The sequence below is a fragment of the Ambystoma mexicanum genome, chromosome 7q, assembly GCF_040938575.1.
Source record: "Ambystoma mexicanum isolate Mex_15411 chromosome 7q, UKY_AmexF1_1, whole genome shotgun sequence".
NCBI lineage: Eukaryota > Metazoa > Chordata > Amphibia > Caudata > Ambystomatidae > Ambystoma > Ambystoma mexicanum.
Window position 1 is genome coordinate 943,003,584 of NC_090941.1, and position 14,910 is coordinate 943,018,493.

General features: G+C 46.1%; 1 protein-coding gene across 1 annotated transcript in view; it reads left to right on the top strand.

The window, feature by feature from the left end:
- The window catches only part of GAB2 (GRB2 associated binding protein 2), a 700,601-nt gene that overhangs the window by 588,007 nt on the left and 97,684 nt on the right, over nt 1-14,910 (top strand). Inside the window, exon 3 of the mRNA XM_069639931.1 lies at nt 11,621-11,864. Within this exon, the coding sequence (XP_069496032.1) occupies nt 11,621-11,864 (244 nt within the window). The remainder of the gene's footprint in view (nt 1-11,620; nt 11,865-14,910) is intronic.

Here is a 14,910-nt window from a genome sequence, read left to right on the forward strand (position 1 = left end):
TCAGAAAAGACCTGGCCTAATTTCGCCACTCTCCCAAGTCTGAGATAAACAGGTTAAAGAGAGCTGCTGCTAAGGGGCAGCCCTGCTTTAAACATTTGAATGTTTTAATATTTTTTAAGAGGTGGCCGTTTTGATTCAATCATACTTTCATTGAAGTAGAAGTATACAATGCTATATTTATTTCCAACTGATCCGTAGGGCAGCCCCATGTAACCATATTAGTCCCTAAGAGTGAGCATTCCACACTATAGATTGCTTGCACGAAATCGATAAATGTCCAAAACAGCATTGCCTTATTGTGAAGTGCTAGATTCTTAAATACATTTATAACAAAAGCCTTTAAAGCAGTTCCTACGCCCTTTACAAATCCCGATTGGTGAATATCTACTCTCTTATCCTCCTCAATCCATAACTTCAGCCGATCTAACACTAGCGTAGCAAATATCTTGCCTGGTACATCCAAAAGGGCGATAGGACAATAGTTCTTTGGAATCGTCATATCACCCATTTTAAAAATTGGTACTACAACTGCAGTCTTCAAGACATGGACACCTGCCTGATCCTTATTATTTGATCAGACCAGAAAACATGCCCATAGTTCTGGGCCTTGGGCTCTCGAATTACTGGCACGCTTAATTCGAGCAGTAATAATCTCTATCATGAGTGAGTCTCCACCTAGGTATTTCCGAGTCCTCCACATAGTGTAACTCTTCAAAACCAGAGGGGGCAAACAATCCTTCAAAATGAACATCCAACCTAGCCTCAGATAACGCACTGATAACGCACTGATAACGCACTGATTTGTAGCGACACCTGCAAACTATCCTCGTTTCTCAAAAGATGCCAGATATCACAAGTCAGTTTCTTAGCAATCACTAAAAGAGTCTTTTCAGCATCTTGTTGTTTCAAACTTGCCCTATAGAAACTCAACCAGTTCCTAAACTCTTGTTTTCAATTTTTGTTATTGAAATTAAATATTCCTCTCTTGGAAAAGACTCTTTAATCTCCTAATTTCTCTCCTAATTTCTCTTTATTTAGTTACCACCTCCATATTAAGTCTGTTCATGCTTATAATGGCACTTCATACACTAACCATTATTATAACTATAGCCATGCCTTTAGTGTAAACATAAATATACAAAAGACAAACAATGACGTACACAATGTAATACATTATTTGTACACAGGGGTGACTGCTGCAAACATTACAGTGCCTTCATGGGTCTGTTTTTGTGTGGCTGAGCTGGGGGCCTGCCTCTTGATGATGTTGAGGCCTTGCCCCACTGTTCTTTCTTCTGGGTAGCCCCGTCCACCATGTGGGGCCATGTGAAATCACCATGCGCTTGGCCCGTGCCTTTAAAAGTCTATAGGCATCACCACTGGGGCACCATGGCACAGTTACTATCTTCTTGGGCCTCTATGGCCCATCAATGTCTTCAGGGTGGCTTCCATAGCCAGGGGAGGCCATCCACACTCAATGCTGCACCCATGGCCCCTTTGCCATCTTCTGGGCAGTCTCATGCCTTGGGGGGGTTGCCCACTCACGCCCCAAAGAGCCATCTTAGCTCCAGGTGGCATTCCATGTGTCATGGGAATGCCGCCAAACTCACCCCTTGCCCACAGCCTGCCGGCGTCCTCATGGGCCTACCCACTCTGCATTGTGTTGGGCTTCTCTTCACCTGGACTGCTTCTCTGTGGCACCCTGGGGCTTTTCTTCACCCAGGCTGCATCGACGAGGAAGTTTGGGACTTCTCTTGCCACTTTCCCTTCATCCTGGCTATCTTACAAGGCAGCTATGGAGCAGACTTCTCCACTCTTCACATCCTAGGCTGCCTAGCATGCGCGGCCTGGGAAGACTTCTATGCAAGGTGGGCTGACACGGGGCACAGCTGGATTGCATGGTTTGGTCTGCCTCCCCCTCGTGGCTTGGGTTGAGTAGCTCCTTTGGGCTTTAGCCCAGGCAGCGCTGCGCACACTGCTCAGGCCCTTAACAACACAAGAGCCCATCTGGTCTGGCCCTTGGGCAGGCCAACAGCCACCACGGCTCCATGGGTGCTCGTGCTCATGGTAAGTTAGCCGGGTCAACCTCTAATTCTTTTCTTTCTTTTTTTGGACTAATTCTTCTTGTTTCCTGTGGAATGGTCCTGTGTCCAGCCCATTCTAGGGCAGGAGAGTTCTGCTCATTTGGTTATTTTCTTTTTTATCTTTTAACATTCCATCCAAGCCCCCAGGCGGGCCGGATGGAATGGTCCAAACACTTAAACACAAGCACATACACGCTACATTTAATATTTTAAGTCTTGCTCTTTTTTCTTCTCACTCTCTCTTTCTTCAAGTATTTAATTCACGACCCTGATGTCTGTGTCTTTATTTTTAGGTTTTCCCTTAGGGGACAAGCCCTTAGCCCATTTTAGCCGGGCCCTATTTGTGCCATGGGCTATATAATGTTTTTATTTCATAGCACTTACTAAAAAAGCAGTTGATCATCAGCTTTAGGTATCAGCTTGACAATTTAAAATCAGCATACAAGCATAAGTATTTTTTCGTGCCCTATACCTTCGGGAGTAGGGCTTAGAAAATTCTTAAATTAGGAACTCTGCAAACAGTTTGCTTGTTTAGCCCGGGCTCAAGAAAGGCCTTTCAGTTCGACTAGGAGGGGTATAGCAGAGAAACAAATTGAAAACAAAATCTGGTTTTTCTTTACCTCTTGTTCAAGCAATATTCCTTCCACTTTTAAGTTCTCTGATAAAAAGTGGTATAACCCAAACTGAAGTTACACAATGGCTAATCCCCCAATGAGTGGGGGTTTAGATTTCATCAAAAGACATGAGGGCGAGCACTATGTGTATTTGTCATTTTTGTTATACAAATCAGCACAAAGAAAACAATATTTTTTGTTCTTTAATAAAACATGTTTTTCTAAACCCTTTCCCTCTTTTTCTGCTCAAAGTCTGCACCTCCCTTTTCGGAAACTTTTGTGTCAGTGGGCCTCATTATGAGTATGCCGGTCAGGTAACAACGGTGCTGGTAAGCTACCAGCACCGTTGTTACCGGACTGGCATACTCCGAGTTCTGTGAGAGGGTGCCCTTCTGCCCGCCAGGTCTGACCTGGCGGGTGGAAAGGCACCCGCTTGCAGATTTTGACAGTAGCACCGGCACCATGATGAATGGTGCCGGTTCTACCATCCTCCCCATTCCCATTGAGTACTATCGGACTCAATGGGAATGGGGAGTAATTCGGCGCCTGGCTATGGGGAATTACCGGGACCGCTGGGGCTGTAATGCCCCGGTAATTCCCCATTGCCAGGTGCCAGAAAAAAAATGACTCCGGCGGCAGCCATGCCATTTTTACTGGCACGGCTACCGCCGGAGTCGTAATGAGGCCCAGTCTGTTTCCATTTACTTCCTTGGCCAACCCCTTGATCTTCACATACGTATCCTCATATATAGAAACGTTCGCTCCCACTGACTGTATGCTTGAGTGTCCCTGGACCATGCCTCACACTTTGCATAAGGCTAGGTTCACTAAACAGTGTGCCTCCATTTGTATTATTTCCTGTGGTATAAAGAGTCTTGTCATGGCTGTCGCATGGGGGATCAATGAGCAAACAAAACATGGTTCGCTTGACTTCTCCCTTGCAACTACTCTCAAATGGCTATACCACAGATTGTCTTCTGCTTGGCAATGCACATCACTAGGTCTATCTGCTAGAGCATTCTGGTTAGTGATATCTCGATTTATACTAGTCATAGAAACACTAATGTTTGTTGGCACATTTGCAATACTATTGCCATTATACCATCCTCCCCATAGAGAAACCATATAACCTCAACCATGAAGAAAGAGCGAGTCAGAAGACAAAAGAGCAAGATAATAACAGGCATAAATCTGTCCATTAAGTCCAGGTCTTCTTTCTCCTGAGGAGGACTCTTATTCTTGTGCCCTACTTGCTGTATTGTGTTCTGTACTCCCCTTCTCTCCATTCCCCCTCCTTCTACTTCTGCTGATGTGGGGGAGAGAGGCTGCATGGGAAGTGGTGTACTTCTGGATGTTGTTGGCATACTTCTGGATGTTGTTGGCATGGATCGATGGGAAACCTCCTCTGACCTTTACTGCTGTGGGGGTGGCGTAGATGATGTCAAACGGTGCCTTGAAGCGTAGTTGTTTCCACTTCCTCATGAAGCTTCTGATGAAAATCTTGTCCCTGGGAAAATGCTGTTGAGGCTGGACTTGTGATGAGACCATTTGATGTTGCGATGAGGCGCCTGGCGGTGGTACTGCAAGGTCTTGATGTTAAGGTCTAATCTATCGGGAGATAAATTTGACCATTTTGTTAAGTTCCCTAAGATATCCCTGAAACTCTTCTCCTAAATACTGTGCTGATTTGTGTGCATCGGATGCTGTGCCTGCAGGTGTGAGTGGAGTGTGTTGGCTTCTGCCTGTTACTACCTCGTGAGGAGTACAATGGTGATCTGTTGACAATTACGCATTGCAAAGAGCTCCAATGGGAGGCAGTGCAACCACAAACGCTTCAGGGTTTCGCAGAATTTTGCCAGCCTTTGTGTTAAGAGACTGTTTAGCCTCTCTACAACTCTGTTTTCCTGGGGGTGCTTAATGTTACTGGGTAGTCCATTGTAACAGTGGGTGATTCTGTTTTGCGAACGCTGTGGCTGCCAAGCCAGTTGGCCTGGAAAATGTCCTTACATGACTGGGTCCAGGAGACCACTCTAATAGGTCAAAGGCATATGTCCCAGTGTCATTTTATGTGTGAGGACAGCAGTCATCACTTAACCATTAGAATGGAGAATAGAAATAATTGATTTTTATAGTCTGGTGTTGCTAACACAGGGGCACTGCAATTTCCTGGAAGGATGTGAGCATTTGGTTTGTCCACACCAGAGGCTCTCTTGCCCTCTGTGCTTCCTTTAGCCCCTGCAGTAGGGGCTTGGTGAATGTGGAATAATGAAAAATCCATGCTCAGCAATAGTTACATAGGCCCAGAATCAGTTACATCTGTTTTACCGTGGCTGGCTGTAGCATATTCTGCACTGTGGTGACCCTTTTGGGGGTGATCTTTCTCCCTGCTGACAATATTATCTGCCCTAGGTACACCATTTCTCGCTGATAGTACTGCAATTTGTTTTGGTCCACCTTGTAAGCCTTCTCTGCCAATAATTTTAAAAGCTTTACTGAATACTTCCTGCACTGTTCTTCTGTTGCGCTGCAAACCAAGAAGTCATCTACATATTGAATCACTGTACTTTCTATTTGTAAGTTTCCCAGATCCATTTGCAATACTTAAAAATACTGGGGGATTTGCAGTTCCCTTGTGCCAAATGAGTGTGTTGGAATCTGTGGACCGATGTAGGTAAATGCTGTGAGGTACTAGCAGTCCAGATGTAGTGGGATCGAGAAAATGCATTTTTAGGGTCTATTACAGGGAAATGTGTGCCATTTGCAGGGATATTGCACAGGATGGTGGCACGGCTGGGAACCACCGGGAATTCTGCCTCTACAATGTCATTTAGTGTGTGCAAATCCTGACCCATCCTCCAAGATGACCCTTTCACTTTTTTCACAGGATAGGTAGCCATGTTGCAGGGAGATTCTGATAGCTGTATGATACCCTACTGTCACAATACCTCTAGGGTAGAGTGAATGTCGTCCTCTGCTTTTTCTACATGGGGTACTGTTTTACTCGGGGCAAGGCTGTGCCTGGTTTCAATTTAATGCAAACTGCCTTTTAATTTAATGCAAACTATGCTTTTGTGTAATCCTACATCATGTGGCTATTGGACACCCTTCCTAAGTCATCCTGTAGGTATGATAGTACTGTGTTGGGAAGGAGTATGGTGTGAGGTACTGTTCTGTGTTCTACCACCACCTGGCAGGGTATAGAAATGTCAAATATCATTTCCTCTTCATCTTAAGTGTCTTTGAACAGCCGTTCATCAGACACGTCCCTAAATGGCTGTGTTGTGTCAATGTACAAAACCGTGCACCATTCCAGGTCTTCCTTCTCCAGACCAGATAGATAACCATATCTGCTCTGGTGATCACTGCCTCCAAATGTATTTTGATACTGTGCCTTGCACCCATTACTGCTGGACAGCTGGTAGAAAGAGGAACTCAGCCGGTACATGTAAAATCTTGTCCCTGATCCCTGGAACCCATCCTAACACAACTTACCCCATAGAGGAATAAGTCCAGGTGGAGTGGCACACCCCGCTTTGTACTGTGGACACAGAGTGTTTGTATTACTATTGCTGTACTAGTGTGGTATATGCCGGGTGTAGAGCATACTATGCCATCCTCTGTAAACAAGATGGTCATGTTCAACTTACACATTAGGTTTCTGCCCAGGAAAGTAGCTGGGCAATCTCACAAATACAGGTCCTGTATGCCCATGGTGATGGCAAATCTTCAGTGAAGGGAACTGAAACAGAATTCCTGTGCGTTCATCATTTTGTCTGAAATAGGGAACACGCCCTCTGCAATTCTGGATTTAGTAACTCTTGTGTCGGCCAAAAACGAAAATGTCCTCCACCTTATCTGTACTCCCACCTAGTCTTCCCTATCCGGGTTGGTGGTTACTTACAGTACCAGGCACACCAGAGCTCTATGTGGACTATCCTATTGGGAGCATACCATGCTCGATCCTGGGAGCAGGAAGGGGTTGCCCCCTAACACACTTTCCCCTGCATAATGCGTTACTGCACCCTGTTGCAGGGCGTTTCAGTCTCATATCTGTGTTGGTGTCTGGGTGTAATTCATCACTGGGGGTTGTACTTGCTGTATTTTGGGGCCTGGTGGGCTAGGCTGCTGGCATGTGCCAAACCGTTGCTGCAGGCCATATTGGGGCTGTGTGCTGTATTGGGGCTGTGGCTGGAAGGTGGAGCGATATATGCTGGGACATTGTAGTTGTAGTATATTTCTGATCTGCTTCTACATTCGAGTGCCAAATGTCCCATGTTCCAACAGACCAACATTCATGGCCCAAACCCGTCTCCAAACCCGCCCCCTCTGCCTCTCTGGGAACCGCCTCTGCCTCTCTGTAAACCTCCCATTTCCCATCTCACATTCCTGTATCCTTCTGCCACCTCCCCCAGGATGGCCTTGCTCTGGCTGCCCCCAGCCCTTTCGGAAGTCCCTGCACGGGCTGCCATCCTACAACGCTAGTGATCACCAACCCTTCCACACTCATTCTTTCATACCAATGTTGCCTTCCCCCACTGTGTCTGCTCCATCTTGCCCCTTTCCTTCTCTTGTTTCTTCCTGCAGTAATGCACTATAAGTGTCTGTATCTCTGGCCATCCCTTCACTTCTAACCCAAAAACCTCATTCAAATCTGCTTGCACATCTGCAGGGAGCACGCTGTGGTGCAGCACATGGTAAAAAAAACTATAATTTTCTTGTCCCATGCCTCCCCTGTCTCTGTTCTCCACATCTCTTGTATCTGCTGTATGTAAACTGCAGGGTGCTTGGCTCCCTTCATCGTGCGGGCCATGATATAATACATATTGGGTCTATCTGGGCACATATGCCTTAATACCTTCCACACATGCGCCCTACAGTGGTTAAATGACGTGCCATTGTGTGCGGTATCATTCCGTTTTACTCCTGCATACCCCACCTTCTTCAGAGATAGTCTACCTGTTCCCCCAACACAGAAAAAAAACATGCTTTTCATGTCTCCCACAGTTAAAGTGGTCTGTGGATCTTTTTCTCTAGGGCATACATCCACTTGCCTGGTCCCGCGGTGAGGGAGGGCAGGGAGTTCATTAGTTTCTGCCTATCCATGTGGGGCCATGGTATATACTGTAGTCCCCCCGAGTCCTTTCTGGAGCAGGGGCAGCTGTGTTCCCTGTGGATTGGGTTGTGTGCCCCACACCTGCCTCTTTGCCTTATCTAGAGCCATCCTCCCAGGCAGCGGTGGGAGTTTCCACCTGTATGGCGCCTGCCCCCCCCTCTGATGGCCAATCTTCCCCATCATCCCTTTCCCGCTGCACATGTCCCCTCTCCCAGCCCACCTCATTATCCTCATTCTGCAACCCCTTGTTGACCCACGTATACCGTCAATATCCTCAAGGGTCGGAATTGGGGGGGGGGCGATCCCCATTCTACAATAAATCTTAAAAATAATCTACCCTGAAGTCCCCTTGACAGCGCATATGAGCATGCACTGCCCCCTATTTCCTGCAGTGTACTCTCATCCTGCACCGCTCATGGTAGTTCTCTTTCTGCCTTCTATACTGTTTCCTCTAGCGTGCCTTACTTTCAATACCTATAATTATTGAATCCCTAGCAGTTCCACCAACTTCCCTGAAGTTATCTTTCCCCCCTCAGTGGGGGAGAGAACTGGGGGGATACTGTATCAGTTCACAAGGGGTAAACCCCAAGAGGGGGAGGCAGGGCTGTAGGTGTGGCGTATGGTGGCTGGGCGATGACCTGTGTGGCTGGCGGGGCGCCGGCTTGTGTGAGCGCAGAGACCCCTCCCTCTACTATCGGGGGTACTTTCATCTGAAGCATTCTCATCTTCAACAAACATTTTCCATAAGTCTAAAATACTTTGTCTATTTTTTAAATATTTCCCCTTACATGTTGACAACAAATATATGTGTACATTTTCCAATATTTGTTTCTCGTGCATGCCAGGGCGAAGACATTTTGCCCACAGATCCCCTCACTCACTCTGTTATACTTCTGAACTTTCTCCTTTTACTGCTGCAGCACTTCACACATATGCTCCATTGGCGTTCCCATTTCTAACACAATGCTGTAACCGCACAGCCCGATGGCACACTTCTTACAAAACACGTCAAAGGCTCCTATCGCCAATGTTCACAATCTCAACAAAAACCCAATTTACTCACACCTTCGCTGACCGCCTCTAACCATCCCCAAAACACCTTATTTTTCTCAATCACCTCAAATATCTGACTCCAAAAACAACCCCTCGTCTGCGCAACTACTTACAACACTTCAATACCAACACTGTGATGTGCAATCACTAACAACTTCTCAACCAGTATATATAAATATATATACAAATATAACCATCATCAAAAACTAAAAACCACATTTATTTACACACTGAAGTAGACCCTTCCTCCTTGTCTCTTTACCTCGAGAAAAGGGTACTCGAACCTCCTGTAGTTCCCTTGCACCTCGGAACTTGGGGATAATCCATCCTTTCCATATATAGGACTATCACTTAAAATGAAACATTGCCTTTCCTCATCTTAAGAGGAGCTTACCATGATATCTCATTAATACACATACAATAATAAAAGACTGTATTTTATTGAACATGTGCTTCCATAATTACAATGCAATCTCCGAGGTCTCCCAATCACTGCGCCCCCTGCAATCGCCTTCACTACCCCGCCCAGCCCAGCGCGCCCCCTTCAGGACTTGGGCAGAACTTCAGGGAACTCTACATCTGCCTGCCTCTCTTCAGGTGTGTGCACAAACTGACTCTTGCCGACGGGGTCGTGTGCCAATTGGTGTGCGGCTTGGGCCCCCAGCGCTCCTGGGCAGCACTGGAGATCACGTCGGGGTCACCAAGTGTAGACCGTTAGTGATATTTAAAGGAACGCACGAGTTGCCAGAAAACGCAGTTTTAATGCAAGGTAAAAAAATAAGGCAGCCAGGAGTTCAGCCTTGTAAATCAGCAAGACTGACAAAAAGACAAAAACCACAAGGTTAGCGTGTTATATAAAATATCAGTATATTATAATCTCTGCATTCACATTGGCTTCCACCTATATGAGTACCTAAACACAACATATGTAAAGCCATTTGATTAGTTAGTGCGAACCTGATGGCATGGTCTGCGCATCCCCAGCAGAGACTCTACTTTCATAGTCAGCAGATAACGTCGACCTAACCCACCTATAACAACACTAGAAACAACAAGGCTCTCTCCCATGGGACCCATCAGTTTGACAAGCCCTTCATTCCCATGCGTTACGGTCCCTCAAAATGCAACATACGTCCTGTAACTCTCTTATGGCGACAAGTTGCTATCTCCCGTACACGGTCTGCTGGCCAAGAACTTGGGAAACAAGTGATCTCAGAAGAGGTGTGATGGAGGCCCCACTCTTGCAGAACGAATTATTCCTGTTTAGGTGGGTTTGCAAGCTAGTCTACCCAGTGGCCAGCAGTCATGGGGGCAGTAGAGCTCCAGCCCGGCCCAGTGCTCCGGCGCCATCTCTACACAAGGTCTTTTGTTCACACTGGCGAAATCTCCATCCATAACACCTGCATCTAACACTGCAAGAGGCTCAAATGTCCTGTGAACAGCTTCATGAAGGGAACCGTTTGGTCCTGATTATTGGAGTAATTGCTTGCTCATCTCTCTGCCCCACCACCACAGGCTCTGGCACGGAGGCTTTCCTGAAGGGAAACAGGGCTGCAGTGTGATTCCGGCAGGTGGCAAAACGTTCAGAAAAGGGGCCTAATGCCAAAAACCTAACCCTTTTAATATTAGTAACGACTTCAAAAGCAACAGGCCTTGGGCCACTCTTATGCTAGTGTTAGTAGATAGGCCTCGTGTAACAGACAGCTGCTCTCAGTGATGTCCATGGGTTACCAATGTGGCCTAACGTTAATCAGCCTGTCAGAGCTCCTTGTTTGGGTAGACTTCTTGGAGCTTATACTTTCAGTTCGTTTGGCGTGTTGATAGTGCGTCCCCATTTCTACAACTCAGTCAAATCTATTCTACTCAAGTCCACAAGCAACACCAGACATGTTTCAGCCTCATTGGCCATCGTCAGTGAAGTGTAGCTTAGATCTCTAGGCAGAGCAGGCTCGCCACTCACGTCTATCCAGCATAAAGCCGTGTGGAAAAGCACATGGAGCTTATGGCAGATTCGACTACCTACTCCCTTCAGTTCCTTTTCAAAACAAGCTACTCTTTTTTCAAACTTCGCCTGGTCATCTTTGAAAAATCTCTCCCACTCCTAAACTGGTCTCCTACGGAAGCCTAAATGATCCCGAATTTTTACCCAAAAACTTTAATGCACTCGCTCTTTGTTCTTTCCTTGTGTGACACCTATTACAGCACTCTGGAGCCTTTTGGGGTAGTCATCATGATAAGGAAAAACAAACATTAGTAAAAGTAAAACAGATATAAATAATAAGATGGTAAGTTAGCCTGGGAGGTTAATGCTTGCCCCTAAAATTGGTGTGCCACTACATTCTCGGATTCGAATCCCGGCAGGGCCGACTCAGCCCTTCATCCTTCTATATCGATAAATTGGGTTCTATTAAATTAAACAATAACATACACTGTTGCAGTATCTAGAAGCGCAATGACTCAGGTCTCGGGAGGATAGCTTAGGGGCAACGTGCTTGTCTTGGAAGCAAGATGACATGGTGCAATACAGGTTCGATCTCTGAGTCCACGCTTAGAAACCTCTGGGTATTAAGCGCATTATAAATATCATATCAGACAGATAATGCGACAGACATATGTGTTATTATTATAATTGTAATCATCAAGGTGATTTATTTAACTTGCCGCGCAGTGAGAGTAACAACATGGCGCGACAGTGGTCAATGTCATTGCATACAAGGTGTGTTCAGCACAGTCCTCTCTCTTTGTTGTCCATACAGACTCTCTGAGGAACACCCCATTGGTCAGCCATGGTCCGCGGTCTTCCCCGGCGGAGCTGAGCAACTCCAATCCGCTCTTGCTGCGGGAACGCAAGTCTTCAGCTCCGTCGCATTCTAGCCAGCCTACTCTGTTTACCTTTGATGCGCCTTCCAACCACATCCACCAGACCACGTTGTCGGCCAGTGCTCCACAGGACTATCTCTTTCTACACCAGTGCATGAGCCGGAAAACAGAGAACACAAGGTAAGTGTCCCCCGAAAGTACAGATTGGATCGAAGCCTGGGGACTTGCGTGCTTGTGTAAAGCAATTGATCCTGCTCGTTGATAAATGTTCCATTTATTGATTAACCCAGAAAACGATCATTTTAACCATAACCGATTTCCAATGTTTTATTTCTTTTACAGGCTTTATCAGTTTATTTTAATGTGGCACTTATGTTGAAGACATGATGATTTTCCCGCTGCTTAATTAGCGATTACAATTTCAGGATAACTGCATTGTTGACATCTTTTTGAAGATTATGGTAGATGGCTTCCCGTTGAATAATGGGCGGTCCTAAATCCCTAAATTGTATATATTCTGTATCAATGTATGTCATTCTCCTGCTGTACCCTTGTTGTATACCAAGTGAAAGCGCCCAGATACCTTGGGGTTCGGTGCGCTACACAAGCAAATAAAACAAACAAACCTCTTGTTTTATTGACTGGAAGCAGACTAAGGGGTCTGAAAGGCAAATGGATGAGGCAGGATGGCCGGAGGCGTTAGCAACCAGTTTTCATTGACGTAACCAGGCTTGGAATGTTTCCTGTGAGCATAATGCCCAAAGATGACCTATAGCTTTGTTAAGGTACCTTTGCATGTTGGAGCGTGATTACAATTCGTTCATGCCATACCTAATACAATGTGATGACTGGAACCTTTAAATGCTGATGTACTTTTTAACGTAACTCAAACCAACGCCCACACGCAAGACAACGCACACAGACGCCAGTTCCACCTGGTTCTGAACCCATCCTATCCTCACCAACACACCCCGCCCTCTTCTCTTGCAGAGCCACGTGAGTGTCTGGAGACTGCCCTCGAGTGGTAGCGGTGTGTGGAATACATCAACATAACCTAAAATAGAGACCTCACAAAGGATGGAAGTATGGACATTTAGGTCTGGTCTAGACAAGAGTACATCAAGGGGTTCCTTTTCGAAGGCCCTGTAAATTGCACAGAGCGGACCACCTATTTTACACTAGTCGGCGAATAGGGTACCTACCTGCTGTGCATTTGTTGTCATTTGCACTTTAAAGTGCAAAAAAGAAGGTGCAAAGATCGGGCGTAATCACCGTTGGGTCTTTGTTTTTGTCCTTCATAGTACAAATTGAGCAAATGCCGGCTGCCTTTTACGTATGACTGGCAGCATTTATAATGGATTCCTGTGGAATCTGCCTGCTTTTCGCTGGTGTAAAACGCAGGCGGATTCCATGGGATGCCAATGCGCTCGTAGCAGCATGAAAATATCATTCTGGTGTAAATGCCTGCAAATGTGTCTGACGGAGTGGATGGTGCTGTCAGAAATGACAAATCCGCCCTAAGAACCCAGCTCTGCCATACAAAGCCTTGAAAATATGGAGTAGAGTAAAAAGCCTGCAGACCGTTTTAATGTATGCCTTTTAGGCGTGTTCTTTACTCTATGCATCACAAAGATTACCCTGCACATAAGGAAAGGCCAGCACTAGCTTACGGCTCTGTGGTAAGATTGTTGTGCAGGCACCATAAGAATAATCCTGGTCAATGATAAACCATTCCCACAGATTTGTCCTTGGCCTCAAGCCCTGGGATCGTATATCTCCAGCTCTAAAATCCCTTCATTGGCTCCCAGTGGATGCAAGGATTACATTTAAAACCCTCTGCATTGTCCACAAGGCTTTCTGGGGCCTGGGTCCAAAATACCTTCAACTATCCCTGCGTAAATACCTTCCCTCTCGAGCTCTTCGCTCCTCTCATTTTAACTCCCTCAGGGTCAGTCGTTTTTCAAAGAAAGGAGCTGGGGGTAGATCTTTCTTCAGCCGGTGCCTCCCTGTGGAACTGCCTCCCTGCCACTGTGAAACTTGAGGAGAACCATCTACGGTCCCAGAAATTCCTCAAGACCTTCCTCTTTGCCTCTGCCTTTGCCCCTCTTTTCCATTGCTGATGCTGCTTTCTCTCTCAGCACTGTTGCACCTGGCCACCCTCTGCCCTTCAGGCCCAGGTACCTGCTCACCCTGCCACCCTCCTGCACTGCCTACTGGCCACCCCTTGCACTGGGGCCTGCATCTGTACCAATACAGTCCCCTCCATTCTTCTGCACTTATCAGATACACCCTATCGGACTAACCTTGCACTTTGCCACTCACAGGCTGCACTACCACTGTCTGTGCGCACCTTATTTATTGTTTTACTTATTTAATCTTGTTCTCTCCTATGCTCTGCACTTTCCAATTTCTCCCCCATGCACTTTCCCCCTTTTTCCCTCCACCATGCACTTGCGCGTTCTCAATGTCACTGGGCCTAGTAAGATTGTTGTTTTTGGTTTCTCCCGTTCCCCTCCCTTTTGCCTGGTCGCACTCTGAAACACCGGTGTACGAGCGCGATATAAATAAAATATCATATCATAACTTTACACTACTACTGCTGCAAACATTCAGAAAATAAGAGTACATGTGGTGCACAATTAGCACTGCCTATAATTGGGAATGGCCAAACCCTCGATGATCAGGAATGGTGTTAATCCATAGAAAGATGATATTGTAAACAGCACTGCACCTGTGCAGTTTATGGACACGTTGACAAGTGTCGATGTGCTGTAAAAAGAGTTTACACACACACACACAGCCAGGAGCATCCACTGCTTGAGCAGAGAGACAGTGATCCCAACACTGACAGTGCCTCCGTCACGATAGCACTCCTTTTCATTATTCACACTTCCTGAGCTCATGTTGGTGAGGGAGGGAAGAGAAGGTCTGGCAGTTTACAAGCGTGTGTCTGGCTGCAATCATCATGCTTCGCAACATGGAATTGCACATACATAGGATGAGTTGAGGCAGAGATGGGTTAAGTGCCTCCCTCAAATGAAATTCTGTGAAACGCATTTTTTTTGTAATAGTGTACGCAGGTTATCAGCAGATACAGCACTTCACAAAGCTGACTTTAACTTCTATAATTTATAACACAAATGCATTGGATTTTTCTTTCTGTACTTTACATACAAACGTGTTGGGTGATTAATGTGCGCCTGCCGAAAACATAATGGACCAGTAC